This window comes from Bombina bombina, chromosome 4 (genome assembly GCF_027579735.1).
Source record: "Bombina bombina isolate aBomBom1 chromosome 4, aBomBom1.pri, whole genome shotgun sequence".
Lineage (NCBI taxonomy): Eukaryota > Metazoa > Chordata > Amphibia > Anura > Bombinatoridae > Bombina > Bombina bombina.
The window spans coordinates 862428194-862450715 of record NC_069502.1 but is presented as its reverse complement, the minus strand read 5'-3'; the positions used below and the strand labels follow the sequence as shown (position 1 = coordinate 862450715).

Genomic DNA, 22522 nt, shown 5'->3' with positions numbered 1-22522 from the left:
CGTGACAGAGTATAAGAATATTTTCAAAATGTTTGATTTCAATAAATAAATGAATAATATAACGATCAGAAAAAATAAATAATAAAAATGGGAGTAAATATAGAAAAAATATATAATATAAATAACAATAAAAATACTTAATATTTTTGTAACCATCTAAGACTCATTTCTCCAATAGCACAAAATCTGTAGCCAAAAGATATGTAACCACAAAAATTATAGAATAAGGATTTTAATGAGAAAATTAATAAAGACAAGACTATGCATATATTATTGTATATGCCAAACGTTATTCCTTGTGGTAGACATATAGCCCCAGAGGTGTGAGTTCTTATATATCTATCAAATAACCCTACAGTTGTCCGATTAACATCATTATGAATTTGGGCCATATAAGCAAATAAAACTTAGTTAGTCCCTAAGAAAACACCCTATGTCAAAATCTAGATTTAAACCATTTGACTTCAAGGTTTTTAAATAAAAAATCCATTTTGTCTCCCTTTTTAACAAATTAGATTGCATATTACCCCCTCTCCAATTTTTTCTTATTTTATCTATACCTATATAGGAGAAGCATTTTAAATCCCCATTATTACAGGCAGCAAAATGTTTGGGGATGGGTAGTTCCTTATTCCTCTCTAGGTCATGTTTCTCTATGGACCATATGTGCTCTCGAATACGGTCTCGTAGGGGTCTTTCCGATTCCCCCACGTACTGCTTTCCACAAGTACATTGTATGAGATAAATAACAAATTTATCCGCACATCTTATGGTTTCATTTATTTTGAAAGATTTCCCTGATATATTTGATTTAAATTCTTTCTCCTTTTTGGAGTGTTTACATGACTTACAAGTCGGACAAGGGAAAAAACCTTTCAACCTTTTTCCTTCTAGATTCAATTGGGTGTCTCTACTCTTACTCTTCTTTTCAGTTGGTGCCAACATAGATTTTAGAATTCTAGCTTTTTTATAAATAATTTGTGGTCTTTTTGGGAGTAGTGGGCCTATTAATTCGTCATTTTTTAGAATTCTCCAATGTTTATTTAATATCTTCTCTAGGAGGAACTTATTGTTACTATAATTTGTGATAAATGGGATAAATATATTGTCCTTCTCTAGATTCTTACTTTTCTTATTTACATTTTTATCCTTATTTACTAAATCATTCCTGTTTACACATCTTACCCCCTGTCTAATGCCTTCTATTTTTTTCATCATCATAGCCTCTTTCTAAGAATTTATGTTTGAGCTTCCCTGACTTATCATCATAATCCTCTAGTTTGGTACAGTTCTTCTTTATACGTAAAAATTGTCCCTTCGGGATGTTATCTACCCATCTTGGATGGCGGCAGCTCGTGTAATGCACATAGCTATTTGCATCCACACTTTTAAAGTGCGTTTTTAAGTGTAATTTATTATTAATAGGAAATAATTCAAGATCTAGGAAGTTCACACTTAGTCGACTCTTTTCATAAGTAAAATGCAGATTTATTTCATTGTTGTTCATATTCATAACATAATCATCAAATTTATCCTCCTCCCCTCTCCAAATAATGAGGATATCGTCTATATATCGTTTATAGGACACCAGGTTTGCTCCAAACTCATTGTTAGTGAGAAAACAATGTTCCCAAAAACCCATAAATAAGTTTGCATAACTTGGAGCAAACCTGGTGCCCATTGCCGTTCCTCTTTCCTGGTTATAGAATTGTGATTCATAACTAAAAAAAATTATGTGTCAAAATAAATTTTATAGAATCCATAAGGAATCCCTTTTGTTCCTCCTTTAGATTCTCGTCTATATCTAAAAAATGTTTAACCGCTCGTAGACCATCTTGGTGGTTAATACAAGTGTATAAAGATGTTACATCGCACGTGGCAAGGAGAAAATCCTCCTGCCACGTGACAGTCTCTGCCAATGATAGAACATCTGTGGAATCCTTTAAATACGAGGGTAGTGATTTTACATATTTCTGCAAAAAGATATCTAAGTATTCTGATAAATTGGCTGTAAGGGAGCCGATTCCCGAAACAATCGGCCTACCAGGTGGATTGATTAGTGTTTTATGAATCTTTGGCAGGCAATATAGTAAAGGGATTTTTGGAAATTTTGGTAACAAATATCCCCTCTCTTTATCATTAAGTATTCCTTTGTCGTGAGCTGCATTTATTAGCTTTGTTAATTCCTCATTATACTTTTTTGTAGGGTCACTTAATAGTTTTTTGTAAGTGACACTATCATCAACAATTTTCTCACACATTGAGTGATAATCCTTTTTGTCTAAAACGACAATTCCCCCGCCCTTATCGGCGGGCTTTATGATTATATCCTCCTCTTCTAACTCCTTAATTGTCATTAATTGTTTTTTGCTCAAATTGCTAAATGATCTTTTTAGATTATTATCCGTCAGATTTTCAATATCCCTCAGAACTAATTTCTCGAAGGTTTCTATTATAGGTCCTTTATCCTGTTTAGGATAAAAAGTAGACTTATTTCTAAGATCTGTATGTACATAATTGCTACTATTAGTTAGTGTCCCCTGCTATTTTTTCTACCTCAGTCTTTTGAAACCATCTTTTTACAGTTAACTTTCTGACGAACTTATGTGCATCAATATAGGTGCCAAATCTATTCATCTTGCAGCTTGGTGCAAATGACAAACCCTTTCCCAAAATTTCTACATGTTCAGTTTTCAATACCTTTTTGCTTAAATTAAAAATACCTAGATTTTTACTTGGTTCCTTTAGTATCGGATCTTTTTTGGTTCTCCTACGTCCTCCCCTTTTTCCTCTCTGTCTGATGCCCTTCTTTTTCGTAGGTCCCTTTGCGGTAATGGACTTGCATATAAATCTTGGCCTTGTCCTAAAAAAGGGCGAGAGGCAGGGAAAGAAGAGGAGGAAGATGCATGTTCATTTGATAGATTAGTTACTCTTGCGTCTTGTAATGGTGCAAATCTATTTGACATTCTCCAATTTTCATTATTCTCACTCTGTGAGCTATCTTGTGTTCTAGTATTATAATTAGGTCTTGGATTCCCATTTCCAGTTCTAGATTTTTCATTACCATAATTAAATGATCTATTAGTCCCTGAATATGTTTGCTTGTTGTGATATGATTGTTCTCCATATCCATACCCCCTAAATCTTGGACTCTGTCTATTTTCAATAAATCTTGGATTTTGTCTATTATCATTCATGTACATATTACCATTACTATTATTCTTATTGGGATTATAACCTAAATTGTTACCAAAGCCTTGTGGCCTGCGTGGAAAATTAGTAGCATTATAATTTCCATATTCTCTATCTCTCAAAAAAGGTTGTTTGTATTCCTGTTGGTTTGTTTGATTTGAATAGTAATAATTTTGTCTACTATTATTGGCCTTTGCCATTTTTATACTATCCACTTTAACACTCTCTTTTTCAGTTATTTTTGTATGTCTCCATGTGTGCAAGATATATTTGTCCCAATCTGGTTGGTTTATATGGGACAGATAGTCCTCACGGTCCCTTTCAAACTTTTTTATTTTTACTTTTAGGATATCTTCCTTCGTACTTACTAGAAGTTTTTTAATCTCCTTTTCCCTTTTAATGTACTCCGTATTCTCTTCAAATTCTTTTAATTGAATTTCCAATTCCTTTATCTCTATCTCTAGTTTTTTCAAAATCTCACTCCTATAATCTTTAATTAGTCGCAACAGGTTAAAAGAGGCCTGTTCTAATATATCATTCCATCTTTTTTTGAAATCTATATCATCAACCTTAAAAGAACATTCCTTTTTAATCCGTAAACCCCGTGGGACCCTATTGTTCTCTAAATATTTTTCAATGAAAATAAATTCTGTCCTATGTTTCATTTCTAACAACAGTTTGTCCTCTAGGTCTTTCATTAATTTACATAATGTATCTACATTTTCTGGGGTCACAATAATATCTGTTTGAAAAATGTTATAAATACCTTTATATACTTCATCTCTATATTTGAAGACATTGGATTCAGTCATATTCCCTTGTCAGTATATTTATGAAAATCTTAGCAGTGCTATCCAAATAATATATATAAGTTTATGGCAGGGTTATAAACATAATACAAAGAAATAGAAACCCTTATCAACCATGCACCTACTAGACCATACAATTAATATAAATATCTGAATTCTTTTATTTAGTTAATATCCATAAACATATTGAAGTATATTTGCAATAAAAGGAAATTAAACAAAATTTATATGCGTTAAAACCAACTCTTAAGATATGCTATCCTTCTTACAAAACCCAGAAAAATATACCTTCACAATTCAGCCTTTTATTTATTTAGCACAATGGGACTAAAAACCTTTAACATCCAAGCAATACAATTCTAAACAGTGTTTATAAAACAATAGGATAATATATATTCTGCTATTTAATTGCAATTTATCCTAATACAAAATTAACTGACAATATCAGAACTTGTATAGATGAGTTACTTAGCCAATCAGACACAGATTTAAACAACAATACAATATATAGGCTGTGACTAGCAATTTGAAATACAATATACACTTCTGAATTATTATTATATATTTGCATAGATAAACAATTTAGGATTGGGATTAGTATAACAATACATAGGCTATGAAATGCTAACTTGAAATATTTCCTTAACTCTGCTAAGTACAGCAATAATACATGTTTAATTTAAATGCTTGCATACAAACAGGCAGGCTAAGAGCTATTTAAGGTTATATAATACAATCTAAAAGCCCAATTTGTTCTTTCCAATTCAAAAATTTTAATTTTACTGTAGTGGCTATGCTTATAACTTATCTTACAAAAACCTTGTATACATCACCCAAATAAACAGCGATCCCGTTCCAATGTTTTGCAACAGATCCAATTCACCTCAGAAATTCAAAATTGGGGTAAAGCATATGGAGTCTAGTGGTAGGTGTGTGCTTTTGATTAATAACTGCAGCAGTTACTCCTTTCTGGATCAGTCAACACCACCCCCTTTAGTCTCTATGCTGGGGTTTTAAATCATCTGATCTCACCCCTCCCCTTTTTGATTATTTATCAGTCATTGGTGAATATTGGAAATGCCCACGGCCTTGTCTTGGATTAGTTCTTTGCAACTGAACATGGATTGGTTTATTTGGTAAATGTGTTGTCAAGGAAATGCATTCTTTGCAACAACCAATCATCTCATGGTTGCAATTCCGCATCATAACACTAGGTGGCAGCAGACGTACAAACAAACAAATACAACAAGACCATCTCTAACATTTTTAAGCAAGTTAAAAAAAAAATTTCTTTCATAAAATGGTTATTTAATCAGATCACACTCTCTGCATTAATCATATATAACCCCAATTACAGATGGTTAATATTAGGTTTTTTTTTCTGATTATTCTGATACCAAATATGTTATATTATTAACATTTTATTATATTAAGGTAATTTAACACTGCCAATTACTAGCCCAAAATGCATCACAACTTTGTCAGCATTCTGGCACTTCTTTGCAAATAACAGCCTATTTTTATTTCAGTATTGTACTGTATTCCAAGTGAATCCTGTCTATGTAGATCTGAAATAAAAAAAATAAATGTCAATAATCACCTCTCCTCAGGTCCACAAACATCCACTCATGTTTTCAAACACACAGAGGCCAAGATATTCATGCCTTCAAAATATACACATATATGTACACACACACATACATATATATACATATATATATATATATATATATATATATATATATATATATATATACATACATATATATATATACACACACATACACATCTCATATCCATTAAAATATATACAGTTGTTTTAAAATCATAATGTAAGTCATGTGCCTTCACTGTATTATCCTAACGTAACATTCTAACTGCCCTTTCAGTAACTTCAGACTCCCTGTCTCCCATTCACTACATGGGGTCCCCTGCACCAAAGAGCAGATGCTGAAAATCTCACATGACTTGTCACCTGAGCTAGATTCCTAGGTATATTGGGAGGGGTAAATAGATTTTATCTCACATTCCCAAGCAATCATACATATGGTCTTCTGAAACTGTGGCTACATTTTAATTAAACCAAATGTTGTATTGTCAAGCTTTTGGAGACATCCTGGAGATGTGTATTCAGAATTTTACCTGTGTTAATTGAAGAAGTGGGGGAAGAGCTGAACATGATTGAAGTCAGTTTGTCTGAGAGGAATGAATCAATTTTTTTTTTCTGATCAGTGAAATATCTGATCAAAAATAGAGATTTATTAATCTTGAGATATATGATTAAAATATATATATATTTATTAACCTCACATATACCATGACACCCTGCTGCTGTATGATCGAAAAGAGGAAACCAGATATTGCAAAAAGAAAGAAGTTAGATCACACTGCGCTGGGAGAATGGATACACTTATAAGCCAATGGGTTAAATGGAGATTCCTCTAACTCCAAAACAAGTTACTAACACAAACACAGTGGTGTTCAAAAAAACAACACTATTAAGCCCTTGGCGCTGCCGAAACAGCCAAAATAAGTGAAAACCAAAAAATAAGTAACTTTAGTCAATATAGCCAATCTATATTCCAAAGACCAAAAAGAATTAGTAATTCTATAGTAAAGAAGACTTACCGGGAGAAATGAGTCATAAAATAGATACAAATTTATTAAACATCACAGACAATTCATAAAATAATCTAACACATCTTTATCCCCTAATGCACTGATCAGGCATATATATAAGTGTAGCAACAGTTAAAATAAATATCCCTATACAATAAAATCTAAACAGAGCAATGAAGAAAATAAAATAAAAAATGCATTTAAAATTAATGGATCGCTGGGATGAGAGGTCAAAATGGTGATCCCAGGGAGGCAATCAGATTTGGAAACCACGTCAGCTGGAGGTAAGAACCGTCTGGAGCTGCAATGAGATCGAGACCCGGATCAAAAGACAAGAAAAGAGCGGTCCGGATTGACTCACTGAAAAGTGCTGCTTGAAAGAGGGGACATTACGGCAACTATCTGCTAAAACACCAGGAGAAAAGAAAAAGAGCCGGAGTGTACAGAATACCATTATGGTGTAAGTAAAAGTGAACACCATAATTTTGTGGCTCTTTTCTTGTCTTTTGATCCGGGTCTCGATCTCATTGCAGCTCCAGGCGGTTCTTACCTCCAGCTGACGTGGTTTCCAAATCTGATTGCCTCCCTGGGATCACCATTTTGACCTCTCATCCCAGCGATCCATTAATTTTAAATGCATTTTCTCCAACATTGGTGTGTCCGGTCCACGGCGTCATCCTTACTTGTGGGATATTCTCTTCCCCAACAGGAAATGGCAAAGAGTCCCAGCAAAGCTGGTCACATGATCCCTCCTAGGCTCCGCCCACCCCAGTCATTCTCTTTGCCGTTGCACAGGCAACATCTCCACGGAGATGGTTAAGAGTTTTTTTGGTGTTTAAATGTAGTTTTTATTCTTCTATCAAGTGTTTGTTATTTTAAAATAGTGCTGGTATGTACTATTTACTCTGAAACAGAAAAAGGATGAAGATTTCTGTTTGTAAGAGGAAGATGATTTTAGCAGACAGTTACTAAAATCGATTGCTGTTTCCACACAGGACTGTTGAGATGAAGTAACTTCAGTTGGGGGAAACAGTTAGCAGACTTTTCTGCTTAAGGTATGACTAGCCATATTTCTAACAAGACCATGTAATGCTGGAAGGCTGTCATTTCCCCTCATGGGGACCGGTAAGCCATTTTCTTAGTTAAACATAAAAGAATAAAGGGCTTCAAAAAGGGCTTAAAAAACTGGTAGACATTTTTCTGGGCTAAAACGATTGCTTTACTAGGCATATTATGCAGATTCTAACTAATAATGGTTATTATAATCTTGGGGATTGTTTAGAAAAACGGCAGGCACTGTGTTGGACACCTTTTTCAGATGGGGGCCTTTTCTAGTTATAGACAGAGCCTCATTTTCGCGCCACTAATGCGCAGTTGTTTTTGGAGAGCAAGGCATGCAGATGCATGTGTGAGGAGCTAAGAATCACTGAAAAAGCTTATAGAAGGCATCATTTGGTATCGTATTCCCCTCTGGGCTTGGTTGGGTCTCAGCAAAGCATATAGCTGGGACTGTATAGGAGTTAAATGTAAAAACGGCTCCGGTTCCGTTATTTTAAGGGTTAAAGCTCTGAAATTTGGTGTGCAATACTTTTAATGCTTTAAGACACTGTGGTGAAATTTTGGTGACTTTTGAACAATTCCTTCATACTTTTTCACATATTCAGTAATAAAGTGTTTTCAGTTTGAAATTTAAAGTGACAGTAACGGTTTTATTTTAAAATGTTTTTTGTGCTTTGTTGACAAGTTTAAGCCTGTTTAACATGTCTGTACCATCAAATAAGCTATGTTCTATATGTATGAAAGCCAAGGTGTCTCCCCATTTAAATTTATGTGATAATTGTGACATAGTGTCCAAACAAAGTAAGGACAGTAATGCCACAGATAATGATATTGCCCAAGATGATTCCTCAAATGAGGGGAGTAAACACGATACTACATCATCCCCTTCTGTGTCTACACCAGTTTTGCCCACACAGCAGGCCCCTAGTACATCTAGTGCGCCAATACTTATTACCATGCATCAATTAACGGCTGTAATGGATAACTCTATAGCAAATCTTTTATCCAAAATGCCTACTTATCAGAGAAAGCGCGATTGCTCTGTTTTAAACACTGAAGAGCAAGAGGACGCTGATTATAATTGTTCTGTCATACCCTCACACCAATCTGAAGGGGCCATGAGGGAGGTTTTGTCTGAGGGAGAAATTTCAGATTCAGGAAAGATTTCTCATCAAGCTGAACCTGATGTTGTGACATTTAAATTTAAATTAGAACATCTCCACGCACTGCTTAAGGAGGTATTATCTACTCTGGATGATTGTGACAATTTGGTCATTCCAGAGAAGTTATGTAAGATGGACAAGTTTCTAGAGGTTCCGGTGCCCCCCGACGCTTTTCCTATACCCAAGCGGGTGGCGGACATAGTAAATAAAGAGTGGGAAAGGCCCGGCATACCTTTTGTCCCCCCCCTATATTTAAGAAATTATTTCCTATAGTCGACCCCAGAAAGGACTTATGGCAGACAGTCCCCAAGGTCGAGGGGGCGGTTTCTACTCTAAACAAACGCACTACTATTCCTATCGAAGATAGTTGTGCTTTCAAAGATCCTATGGATAAAAAATTAGAGGGTTTGCTTAAAAAGATTTTTGTTCAGCAAGGTTACCTTCTACAACCAATTTCATGCATTGTTCCTGTCACTACGGCAGCGTGTTTCTGGTTCGAGGAACTAGAAAAGTCGCTCAATAAAGAATCTTCGTATGAGCAGGTTATGGACAGAGTTCAAGCACTTAAATTGGCTAACTCTTTTATTTTAGATGCCGCTTTGCAATTAGCTAGATTAGCGGCGAATAATTCAGGGTTTGCTATCGTGGCGCGCAGAGCGCTTTGGCTAAAGTCTTGGTCAGCGGATGTGTCTTCCAAGACAAAATAGCTTAACATTCCTTTCAAGGGTAAAACATTATTTGGACCTGATTTGAAAGAGATTATTTCAGACATCACTGGGGGAAAGGGCCACGCCCTCCCACAGGATAAGTCTTTTAAGGCTAAAAATAAGCCTATTTTTCGTCCCTTTCGCAGAAACGGACCAGCCTCTAATTCTACATCCTCTAAGCAAGAGGGTAATACTTCACAACCCAAACCAGCCTGGAGACCAATGCAAGGCTGGAAAGGGTAAGCAGGCCAAGAAGCCTACCACTGCTACCAAAACAGCATGAAGGGATGGCCCCCGATCCGGGACCGGATCTGGTGGGGGGCAGACTTTCTCTCTTTGCTCAGGCTTGGGCAAGAGATGTTCAGGATCCTTGGGCGCTAGAAATAGTTTCTCAAGGTTATCTCCTGGAATTCAAGGAACTACCCCCAAGGGGAAGGTTCCACAGGTCTCAATTATCTTCAAACCAAATAAAAAGACAGGCATTCTTACATTGTGTAGAAGACCTGTTAAAGATGGGAGTGATTCATCCAGTTCCAATAAGAGAACAAGGGATGGGTTTTTATTCCAACCTGTTCATAGTTCCCAAAAAAGAGGGAACATTCAGACCAATTTTGGATCTCAAGATCCTAAACAAATTTCTCAAGGTTCCATCGTTCAAAATGGAAACTATTCGAACGATCCTACCTACTATTGTCAGGGTATTCACTATTACAATCCTGTCCCTTTAATTCTGAATCCTCTCTTCCTATTTAAGGCCCCTCCTCTCTATGCTCCTCGCTTGGTAATTTGAATCAGTTACTTAATGTGACTCCTCTCTGAAGACACCTAGCCCTTTCCTCAATCTGTGGGGATTTCTCACTTGTTGCTTTGAATCTTTGCAGCCTACATTAATCCTTCATTGCTGTGTGCCGGTGTGCCTATTCTATTACTTGCAGTTTCTTAGGAACCAAAGGAGCAGCTCTCAATTCCCTAACTGTTACACCGGGTGGCTGTGACGTCACACCCGGCATCTCAGCGTGTCTGCAGCGCGTGTACCGCGCTGTGTCCTTTCTACAAACAAGCATTCAGGATACCGTAAGGTTTTCATCTGGCTCTGACTTAGCCTTCCAAATAACCATCAGGAATTGGTCTGTATATTTTATTACTCTATTTGGATATCATTATGTCTCTCAAGTAAGCAAACTACCTAAGCTCTGTATTCAATGACTGTTACTATCACTAAACTGCAGGATTAACTTCAACTGCCTGTTATATTGCCTACTCTGTTTGAACTGCTGCTTGATTAACATCATTTGCTGTGACCACCTTGAACCTAACTAAGTGACTTATCGTTTGTTACTATCTTATCCTTGCATAAACAATATCTGATAACATAATCCAAAATATCATTCTAACTACATATGATATTCCCTGAAGTGCTGAATTCCTAACAAATACATTTTGGCGTAATTACAATATCTCTTTGTACTACATCTGTTTGTATTACATTCCATTTCACTACCTGTCTTCTTTGTATATGTGTCAGCTATATCATTTGATCACTAAGTAATTAGTTGATTAACTACCTACTCTATCTATAGATACTCCTCCTATCTGTTGGAATACAGGCATCCTGTAACCTGGTTGCGTGACAGCTCCGTTTTCACTCTGTACCCTGCAGTAGTGACCCTCAGTTCAATGAGCAAAACCGGATTCCTGTAAGTTAAATCTGTGTGAATCCAAGGTTTGGTGTGAGGCTGAGTGGTCCTACTATAGCGGATACTAGGTACCTAAACTTATTTACCACCTGTTCTAACACATAACTCTACAGAACTTAACAACTATCCAGGAAAATCAATTTATGACTACCGTGGATTTAAAGGATGCGTACCTACATATTCCTATCCACAAGGAACATCATCAGTTCCTAAGGTTCGCTTTTCTGGACAAGCATTACCAGTTTGTGGCACTTCCATTCGGATTAGCCACTGCTCCAAGGATTTTCACAAAGGTACTAGGGTCCCTTCTAGCGGTTCTAAGACCAAGGGGCATTGCAGTAGTACCTTACTTGGACGACATCCTGATTCAAGCGTCGTCTCTGTCAAAAGCAAAGGTTCATACGGACATCGTCCTAGCCTTTCTCAGATCTCACGGATGGAAGGTGAACAAAGAAAAAAGTTCTCTGTCCCCGTCAACAAGAGTTCCCTTCTTGGGAACAATAATAGATTCCTTAGAAATGAGGATTTTTCTGACAGAGGTCAGAAAATCAAAAATTCTAAGCTCTTGTCAAGTACTTCATTCTGTTCTTCGTCCTTCCATAGCGCAGTGCATGGAAGTAATAGGATTGATGGTTGCAGCAATGGACATAGTTCCTTTTGCACGAATTCATCTAAGACCATTACAACTGTGCATGCTCAGACAGTGGAATGGGGATTATACAGACTTGTCTCCGACGATTCAAGTAGATCAAAAGACCAGAGATTCACTCCGTTGGTGGCTGACCCTGGACAATCTGTCACAGGGAATGAGCTTCCGCAGACCAGAGTGGGTCATTGTCACGACCGACGCCAGCCTGGTGGGCTGGGGCGCGGTCTGGGAACCCTTGAAAGCTCAGGGTCTATGGTCTCGGGAAGAATCTCTTCTCCCGATAAACATTCTGGAACTGAGAGCGATATTCAATGCTCTCAAAGCTTGGCCTCAACTAGCAAAGGCCAAATTCATAAGGTTTCAATCAGACAACATGACGACTGTTGCATATATCAATCATCAGGGGGGAACAAGGAGTTCCCTGGCGATGGAAGAAGTGACCAAAATAATTCAATGGGCGGAGGATCACTCCTGCCACTTGTCTGCGATCCACAACCCAGGAGTGGAAAATTGGGAAGCGGATTTTCTGAGTCGTCAGACATTCCATCCGGGGGAGTGGGAACTCCATCCGGAAATCTTTGCCCAAATAACTCAATTATGGGGCATTCCAGACATGGATCTGATGGCGTCTCGTCAGAACTTCAAGGTTCCTTGCTACGGGTCCAGATCCAGGGATCCCAAGGCGACTCTAGTAGATGCACTAGTAGCACCTTGGACCTTCAACCTAGCTTATGTATTCCCACCGTTTCCTCTCATTCCCAGGCTGGTAGCCAGGATCAATCAGGAAAGGGCTTCGGTGATCTTGATAGCTCCTGCGTGGCCACGCAGGACTTGGTATGCAGACCTGGTGAATATGTCATCGGCTCCACCATGGAAGCTACCTTTGAGACAGGACCTTCTTGTTCAAGGTCCATTCGAACATCCGAATCTGGTTTCCCTCCAGCTGACGGCTTGGAGATTGAACGCTTGATTTTATCAAAGCGTGGGTTTTCAGATTCTGTAATAGATACTCTGATTCAGGCTAGAAAGCCTGTAACTAGAAAAATTTACCATAAAATATGGAAAAAATATATCTGTTGGTGTGAATCCAAAGGATTGCCATGGAACAAGATAAAGATTCCTAAGATTCTATCCTTTCTACAAGAAGGTTTGGAGAAAGGATTATCTGCAAGTTCTCTAAAGGGACAGATTTCTGCTTTATCTGTCTTACTACACAAACGACTGCAGCTATGCCAGATGTTCAAGCATTTGTTCAGGCTCTGGTTAGGATCAAGCCTGTTTACAGACCTTTGACTCCTCCCTGGAGTTTAAATCTAGTTCTTTCAGTTCTTCAAGGGGTTCCGTTTGAACCCTTACATTCCGTAGATATTAAGTTACTATCTTGGAAAGTTTTGTTTTTGGTTGCAATCTCTTCTGCTAGAAGAGTTTCAGAGTTATCTGCTCTGCAGTGTTCTCCTCCTTATCTGGTGTTCCATGCAGATAAGGTGGTTTTGCGTACTAAGCCTGGTTTTCTTCCTAAAGTTGTTTCTAACAAAAATATTAACCAGGAGATAGTTGTACCTTCTTTGTGTCCGAATCCAGTTTCAAAGAAGGAGCGTTTATTACACAATTTGGACGTTGTCCGTGCTCTAAAATTCTATTTAGAGGCTACTAAAGATTTCAGACAAACATCATCCTTGTTTGTTGTTTATTCTGGTAAAAGGAGAGGTCAAAAAGCGACTTCTACCTCTCTTTCCTTTTGGCTTAAAAGCATTATCCATTTGGCTTATGAGACTGCCGGACGGCAGCCTCCTGAACGAATCACAGCTCACTCCACTAGGGCTGTGGCTTCCACATGGGCCTTCAAGAACGAGGCTTCTGTTGACCAGATATGTAAGGCAGCGACTTGGTCTTCACTGCACACTTTTGCCAAATTTTACAAATTTGATACTTTTGCTTCTTCGGAGGCTATTTTTGGGAGAAAGGTTTTGCAAGCAGTGGTGCCTTCCGTTTAGGTGACCTGATTTGCTCCCTCCCTTCATCCGTGTCCTAAAGCTTTGGTATTGGTTCCCACAAGTAAGGATGACGCCGTGGACCGGACACACCAATGTTGGAGAAAACAGAATTTATGCTTACCTGATAAATTACTTTCTCCAACGGTGTGTCCGGTCCACGGCCCGCCCTGGTTTTTTTTAATCAGGTCTGATTAATTATTTTCTCTAACTACAGTCACCACGGTATCATATGATTTCTCCTATATATATTTCCTCCTGTCCGTCGGTCGAATGACTGGGGTGGGCGGAGCCTAGGAGGGATCATGTGACCAGCTTTGCTGGGACTCTTTGCCATTTCCTGTTGGGGAAGAGAATATCCCACAAGTAAGGATGACGCCGTGGACCGGACACACCGTTGGAGAAAGTAATTTATCAGGTAAGCATAAATTCTGTTTTTTATTTTATTTTCTTCATTGCTCTGTTTAGATTTTATTGTATAGGGATATTTATTTTAACTGTTGCTACACTTATATATATGCCTGATCAGCGCATTAGGGGATAAAGATGTGTTAGATTATTTTATGAATTGTCTGTGATGTTTAATAAATTTGTATCTATTTTATGACTCATTTCTCCCGGTAAGTCTTCTTTACTATAGAATTACTAATTCTTTTTGGTCTTTGGAATATAGATTGGCTATATTGACTAAAGTGACTTATTTTTTGGTTTTCACTTATTTTGGCTGTTTCGGCAGCGCCAAGGGCTTAATAGTGTTTGGTTTTTTTTGAACACCACTGTGTTTATGTGACTAGTACACACACATGCCCTCTCTTGTCTCTCACCCTCTGCTTTATGTGACTAGTACACACACATGCCCTCTCTTCTCTCTCACCCTCTGATTTATGTGAATAGTACTCACACACGCCCTCTCTTCTCTCTCACCCTCTGCTTTATGTGAATAGTACACACACACGCCCTCTCTTCTCTCTCACCCTCTGCTTTATGTGAATAGTACACACCCATGCCCTCTCTTCTCTCTCACCCTCTGATTTATGTGAATAGTACACACCCATGCCCTCTCTTCTCTCTCACCCTCTGATTTATGTGAATAGTACTCACACACACTCCCTCTCTTCTCTCTCACCTTCTGCTTTATGTGAATAGTACACACACATTCCCTCTCTTCTCTCTCACCTTCTGATTTATGTGAATAGTACACACACATGCCCTCTCTTCTCTCTCACCTTCTGATTTATGTGAATAGTACACACACACGCCCTCTCTTCTCTCTCACCCTCTGATTTATGTGAAATAGTACTCACACACGTCCTCTCTTCTCTCTCACCCTCTGCTTTATGTGAATAGTACTCATACATGCCCTCTCTTCTATCTCACCCTTTGCTTTATGTGAATAGTACATACACATGCCCTCTATTCTCTCTCACCCTCTGCTTTTATGTGAATAGTACATACACACGCCCTCTATTCTCTCTCACCCTCTGCTTTTATGTGAATAGTACATACATGCCCTCTATTCTCTCTCACCCTCTGCTTTATGTGATTAGTACACACACACGCCCTCTCTTCTCTCTCACCCTCTGCTGTATGTGAATAGTACACACACATTTCCTCTCTTCTCTCTCAACCACTGATTTATGTGAATATTGCACACACATGCCTTCTCTCTCACCCTCTGCTTTATATGCATAGTATACACACATACCGTCTCTTCTTTATCACCCTCTGCTTCTAAATCCTAAACCATGAAATATTGTCTGCATTAAATGTTCTGACAGATGACATTAATACTGATGTAGATCTGAGTGTAACCTGTCAGCCGGAAGCTCCAATGCAGGAAATGTGTTACAGCGACAGTGCAGGTAAGCACAGTACAATATAGCCTGATACTCACTGACTGTTGTCACATTTCTAGTGTTTGATTATATCAGTCCTGATCATATGACACCCAAGGAGGAACACCTTTATAAAGCTACTATCATTTATATCTGCCAGAGTATAACCATTGTGATGTGATCAGCTACAGATGCACTGGTAGCACTTTGTAGAAGCATAAAATAAATCTCACAGCACTATGTTCTCTTTAAAGCCACTTGTAATATACCTTTAACACCACTCTTCCAGCTATGATGTCACATTGCACATTTAACCCCGCCTAGCCTGAATATCCTTGCTAGATTATTAACAAGCTAATTGCATGCAGACTTCACTTGTGTGTTCTGCAAAACATTCTGAGACTCTGCTTGCGGCGTTCTTACCTCTCTCTTAGGATTATTCCTGAACTGTCCTCTAAGTTGTCAACAGGATTTGCTTAAACTGGCTGCTAGATAGATAAATCTTTAAGCAAAGTAAGAAGTTTTACTTCACTGCAGTAACAAAACTGTTCAGTGAGGATCCTGGAGAAACTTGCTACTCTGTGTTGCACCTCCTACTCCAGCTCCTCCACCTGCAGTGTATTTTCCTATCGGCAACTATAGAGCCAGTGTGTATAGCATCTAAGGATCTGTGTTTTCTAACCTCTTACAACTGAGAAAGTTTCCTTTCCCCATTTCCTGGAACTGCTGAAGTTTATCTTTCTTTTTAAAGACACAATGAGTCCACAGATTTTCTTCATTACTTATGGGATATTCACCTCCTGGTCAGCAGGGATACAATTATTTCACTTTTTTACTTCAGGGGAAAATCTGACACTTTGCAGCAAAATAGTAAAACTGTTTATTTCTTTCATGTAATTGGTAAGAGTCCATGAGCTAGTGACGTATGGGATATACATTCCTACCAGGAGGGGCAAACTTTCCCAAACCTCTAAATGCCTATAAATACACCCCCACCACACCCACAATTCAGTTTTACAAACTTTGCCTCCTATGGAGGTGGTGAAGTAAGTTTGTGCTAGATTTCTTAGTTGATATGCGCTTCTCAGCATGCTGAAGCCCGGTTCCTCTCAGAGTGCAGTGAATGACAGAGGGATGTGAAGGGAGTATTACCTATTGAATACAATGGTCATCCTAACGGGGATCTTATCATAGGTTCTCTGTTATCGGTTGTAGAGATTCATCCCCTACCTCCCTTTTCAGATTGACGATATACTCTTATATACCATTACCTCTACTGATTCTCGTTTCGGTACTGGTTTGGCTATCCACTTTATGTCGATGAGTGTCTTTTGGTAAGTATGTTTTCTTTTATTTAAGACACTCTCAGCTATGGTTTGGCACTTTACATATAAAGTTCTAAATATCTGTTTTGTACTTATATTTGCCATGATTCAGGTTAATCAGTATATTTCCTTTTCGCAGACTGTCAGTTTCATTTTGGGAAATGCATATAAAAAAAAGAAAAAAAAAGACATTTTTTACCTGAAATTTTCAAATTGACTCTCTTTTTTTAAATTGCGGGCTGTTAGGCTCGCGGGAGCGCAAAATGCTATAATTTATTGCGTCATTCTTGGCGCGAGAATTACGTTTGTTGACGTAATTTCATCATTTCCGGCGTCTTAGTTGGCGCCGAGAATTTTCACGTAGTTGCCTTATCTATGACGCTCGTGTTTGTTGCAGACGTTCTTGGCGCCAAAAAATATTTTGTCAGTTGTGGGCTTCATACTTGGCGCCAGATTTCTGACATTATTTAAGTCTTTATTTCATTTTGCTTCTGGTTTCCAGAGGCTTATTTTGTTTGCATTTTTTCCCATTCCTGAAACTGTCATATAAGGAAATTGATATTTTGCTTTATATGTTGTTTTTTCTCTTACATTTGCAAGATATCTCAAAACTGTTCCTGTATCAGAAAACACTGTTGGATTCCTGCTGACTGATATCAGTCCTTCCAAAGCTAAGTTAATTTATTTTAATGTTATGAATTTTTATCTTTAGCTATGGTTTGTAATAAGTTATCATGATAAACTTTTACATGCAGAAAAAATGTCCATCAGTATCAATGCATTGTCTATTGCTATTCTTTTAACATCTAATGTACAAGATATACATGGGGATTTATAAGAATATTTTTCTGATTCTATTCTGAAGGCTTTGTCTGCCATCCCGTCTTTTAATTAAATGTAAAGGTCTTTTTTAAACTTCTCATTTAGTTGATGAATTTTCAAATGACCGACAACATACTGAATTATCTTTCTCTGATGATGTTTTATCTCATTCAGAATATCCTTCATCAGATATTGACACTAACAAATCTACTTTATTACTTTTAAATAGAGTACATTCGTTCTTTGTTGAAAAGGTGTTGATTATTTTGGATATTGAGGAGAATAGTCCTTTTGATTTTAAGGCTAGCTAACATTTAAATTCTGCATATTAACCTCCTGTGGTTAATTCAGAGTTTTTTTTTCTAGTTCATAATACTGGGGAATGGAATAGGCCTGGTACTTCTTTTATTCCTTCTTTATGTTTAAATAATTTTTATTAACAAATTTTTTGTTCATAAGCCATACAAAAAAGAAAATATCCCCCCCCCCCCTCCAAACATCCTTCCAAAGGGACAATGAGTAACATGTTAGAGGGCAACAACTTTAACACATTTAAATAACATTCCGCCACAATTTTCCTATATATCTAAAAAGTTGGGTGTTGTGAGTCCTGGGAGACAAATCAAGACACAAGTACTCTCAGTTGGCTCTTTACCTATGATTTCAGTAGTAGAAGAATTGTCGCTAAGTTGACTGCATGTGGGGTTATCATCCAACAATTAAATAAATATAATACGTTGCAATACAGAAGTCTGCGAATAAACTTTTAAGGTAATGCAAATAATACAGGTAATTTTCCCCTCAGAAGTCCCCCTTTCCTGTAATCCTGTTCTTAGAAGAGGAAAAAAAAAAAAAAGAGATTCTGAGGGGGGGAAGGGAGGGGGCTTAGCACATGGTGAGAGGGGGGGAGGAGAAGGAGGGGAAAGGGAGGGAGGGGAGGAAAAGGGGCAACCTCTCTACCCCCCAGCGACCCTCCCAGATCTACTGAAATCATTCAGATTCAGCGTTCAGAGATTGGATTGTGCATCTTGTCCTCTACTGTGAGATGTCGAATTACTAATCCAATAATACCATATCTTCTGGAAAGAAGATCTATTATTTAACGTGTCTACTGCAGTTTCATACATAGTGTAGGTATAGCTGATTTTGTTGTGTATTTCCGACCATGGGGGTGATCCCACCTTCCAGTATTTTGCTATACAGACCCTTGTCACTGTACAAAGGATTCTGATGAACGTGTTGATGTGTCTGTGAAATCTATCTATTTGTTTGTGTAACAGTGCCTGTTCGATCGTGAGTGTGATCTCCTCATCTAGTAGTTCACCAATTAGTGCAGAGAGCCTTTGCCATGTCCTACGTATCTCCCCACAGTCCCACCACATATGTCTATAGGTCCCCATCTCACCGCATCCTCTATAGCACAAGTTACTACCATTTGGTCGCATTCGGGCCGTCCTCATTGGAGTTAAATACCATCTAAATATAGTTTTCATCACATTTTCTTTTAAATCCATACTCATTAAACCCCTGTCAGCTTGCTGGATCAACCTCTCCCATTCTTGTAAGTCTTTAACCATGTCTAGATCCTGCTCCCATGCTAACATCATCCTGGGTTTAGCTCTGTTCGGTGGTGTCTGCAGTGCTATGTATATTCTAGATATATTGTGTTTGGTTCTAGTGAGACTTGCACCGCAAATGTCTAACACCCTGGATTGCCCCCCCTTTGAGTTTTTCAAGAAGGAGTGTAAAGCCGAATGTAATTGGAGGTAGATATACCAGTGGAGTTTTGTGGGAGTAAGTTGTGATTGCAGCTGATTGAAAGATAATAACTGTCCCTTCTGCATCACATCTGCCACCCTGTAGAGCCCCTTGTTTTCCCATTTGGCGACTATTGTACGGGAGTCGTCCGTCAGAAGACATCTGATTGGTGTCAGTAGGGAGAATTCAGGGAATAAGTCTGGTCATTTGAGTGTCTGTCTCCAAGTCGTTGTGATCAGGTCTGAGGTGTATGTTTTAGTGTGTTCCCTATCTGAGGTAGAGTATTGCATGTCCCATAAAATCGAGTCTCTGTCTTCCCATCCTCCCAACTCCCTTTCCAAGAACACCCAAGTGGCTTCCTCCGCTCTCCTCAGGAGTCAGGAGTCCTGGGCCAGTCTAGCAGCCCTATAGTATTCCATTAAGTCTGGGGCACCTACTCCTCCTGCTGCCCTACTTCTGCATACCACTTGCCTCGCTATTCTAGCCGCTTTTGGTCCCCTTATGTAAGCTAGTATTTCCGTTTGTAATTTAGTGATATCAATTTTAACCAATTTAATGGGTAGAGCTCTAAAGAGATATAAAAGGCGTGGGAGTATGTTCATTTTTACTAACGCTACTCTCCCCATCCAGGTTTTATTCCTTCTTTAAAGGGACACTGTACCCAAATGTTTTCTTTTGTGATTCAGATAGAGCATGACATTTTAAGCAACTTTCTAATGTACTCCTATTATCAAATTTTCTTCATTCTCTTGGTATGTTTATTTGAAAAGCAAGAATTTAAGTTTAGATGCCGGCCGATTTTTGGTGAACAGCCTGGGTTGTCCTTGCTGATTGGACAGCACCAATAAACAAATGCTGTCCATGATTCTGAACCACAAATTTGCTGGCTCCTTAGCTTAGATGCCTTCTTTTTCAAATAAAGATATCAAGAGAACGATGAAAAATTGATAACAGAAGTAAATTTATAAAGTTGCTTAAAATTGCATGCTCTATCCGAATCATGAAAGAAAAAATTTGGGTTCAGTGTCCCTTTAAGGTTTTAAAATTGTATCCTTTGCCAGCAGTTAGTTTGTAGTTTTGGGAAAAGATCCCCAAAGTTAATGGGGCTATCTCTACTCTTGCTAAATGTACTACTATTCCTATGGAAAATAGTTTTTATTTTAAAGATCCTTTAGATGGGAAACTTGTATCTTTTCTAAGGAAAATGAATTTATTTTCAGGTCCTTTTCTTAGGCCTTCAATTTCTTTGGCTGATGTTGCAGCTGTTTCATCTTTTTTGGTTGGAAACTTTAGCGCAACAAGTATTGGTTTATGATTTGTTTAGCATTGTTAACTTGATTCAACATGCTAATAATTTCATTTGTGATGCCATTTTTTGATATTATCAAAATTGAGGTTACATCTATGTCTTTAGCTATTTTAGCTAGAAGAACATTGTGACTTAAATCTTGGAATGCTGATTTGATTTCTTAAATCCAGATTTCTATTTTCTTTCCTTCCAAGGTAATAAATTATTTGGTTCGCAGTTGGATTCAATACTTTCAGCTGTTACTCTGGGGAAGGGAGTTTTTTTGCTTCAAGATTAAGTTCTAAACTCATATTAGTTTTGTTCTTAATGAGGAACAGAAACCTAATTCTTCCCCAAGTAACATGTTTCTAATTGGAAGCTTTCTTCAAAATGGAATTAATTCAAGCCATTTAAGAGATCAAAGCCAGCCCCCAAATTCGCATGAAGGTGCGGCCCTTATTCCAGCTTAGCTGGTAGGGGGCAGGTTAAGAGTTTTCTAAAGTTGTTTGGTTCAATTCGGTCCAAACTTCTTAGATTGGGGTACAGAATAGGATTCAGAGTAAGACCGCCTGTGAGAAGTCTTTTCCTCTCACATATTCTAGCTATTCCTGTAAAGGCTCAGACTTTCCTGAAGTGTGTTAAAGACCTGGAGTTATCTGGGGTATTCATACCAGTTCCATTTCAGGAACGGGGTCTGGGGTTTTGTTCAGAACTATTCATTGTCCCAAAGAAAGAAAAACTTTTGAATTGTCATGTTAGAGTACCATCTTTCAGAATGGTGATTATAAGGTCTATTCTGCCTTTTGTTCAGCAAGGGCATTATTTACCTACAATAGACTTACAGGATACATATCTTCATATTCTGTTTTCATTCAGATTATTTTCATTTATTCTCTTTTTTAGACAAGCATTACCAATTTGTTGCTTTTCCTTTCTGGCCTAGCGACAGCTCTAGGAATCTTTTTCAAAGGTTCTCAGTGTTTCCTTATTTGGACAATATCGTGGTACTTGCTCAGTCTTTTCGTTCTGCAGAATCTCATATGATTCAACTTCTGTTGTTTCTTCAAAGACATGGTTGGAGGATCATTTTATCAAAAGTTCCTTGATTCCTCAGACAAGGGTCACCTTTTTTAGGTTTCCAGATAGATTGTGTCAATGTCTTTGTCTCTAACAGACAAGAGACAATTTATATTGGGTTCAGCTTGTCGGAACCTTCAGTCTTTCCTTCAGTAGCTATATGCATGGAAGTTTTAGGTCTCATGACTGCAGCATTGGATTAGATTCCCTTTGCTCATTTTCATATGAAACCTTTCCAGTTTTTAATGCTGAATTAATGGTGCAGGGATTATTCTGCACCCACTTGGTGGTTAGATCACCATTGTATAGTTCTACGGGTATCTTCGGTTCATCCAACCTGGACATTGATCACAACAGATGCGAGTCTTTTAGGTTGGGGAGCTGTCTGGGGATCCCTGACAGCACAAGGGGTTTGGAAATCTCAAAAAGCGAGATTACCATTCAATATTTTGGAACTCCGTGCGATTCTCAGAGTTCTTCAGTTTTGGCTTCTATTTCAAGAGAGAGACTTTTATTGGTTTTCAGACAGAC

General features: G+C 38.0%; 1 protein-coding gene across 2 annotated transcripts in view; it reads left to right on the top strand.

Moving 5' to 3' along the window:
- Nucleotides 1–22522, top strand: part of LOC128657329 (gastrula zinc finger protein XlCGF26.1-like) — a 133814-nt gene that overhangs the window by 13355 nt on the left and 97937 nt on the right. For both annotated transcript variants that reach the window (XM_053711632.1, XM_053711631.1), the window contains exon 6: nt 15665–15748. In XM_053711632.1, coding sequence (XP_053567607.1) covers nt 15665–15748 — 84 coding nt within the window. The remainder of the gene's footprint in view (nt 1–15664; nt 15749–22522) is intronic.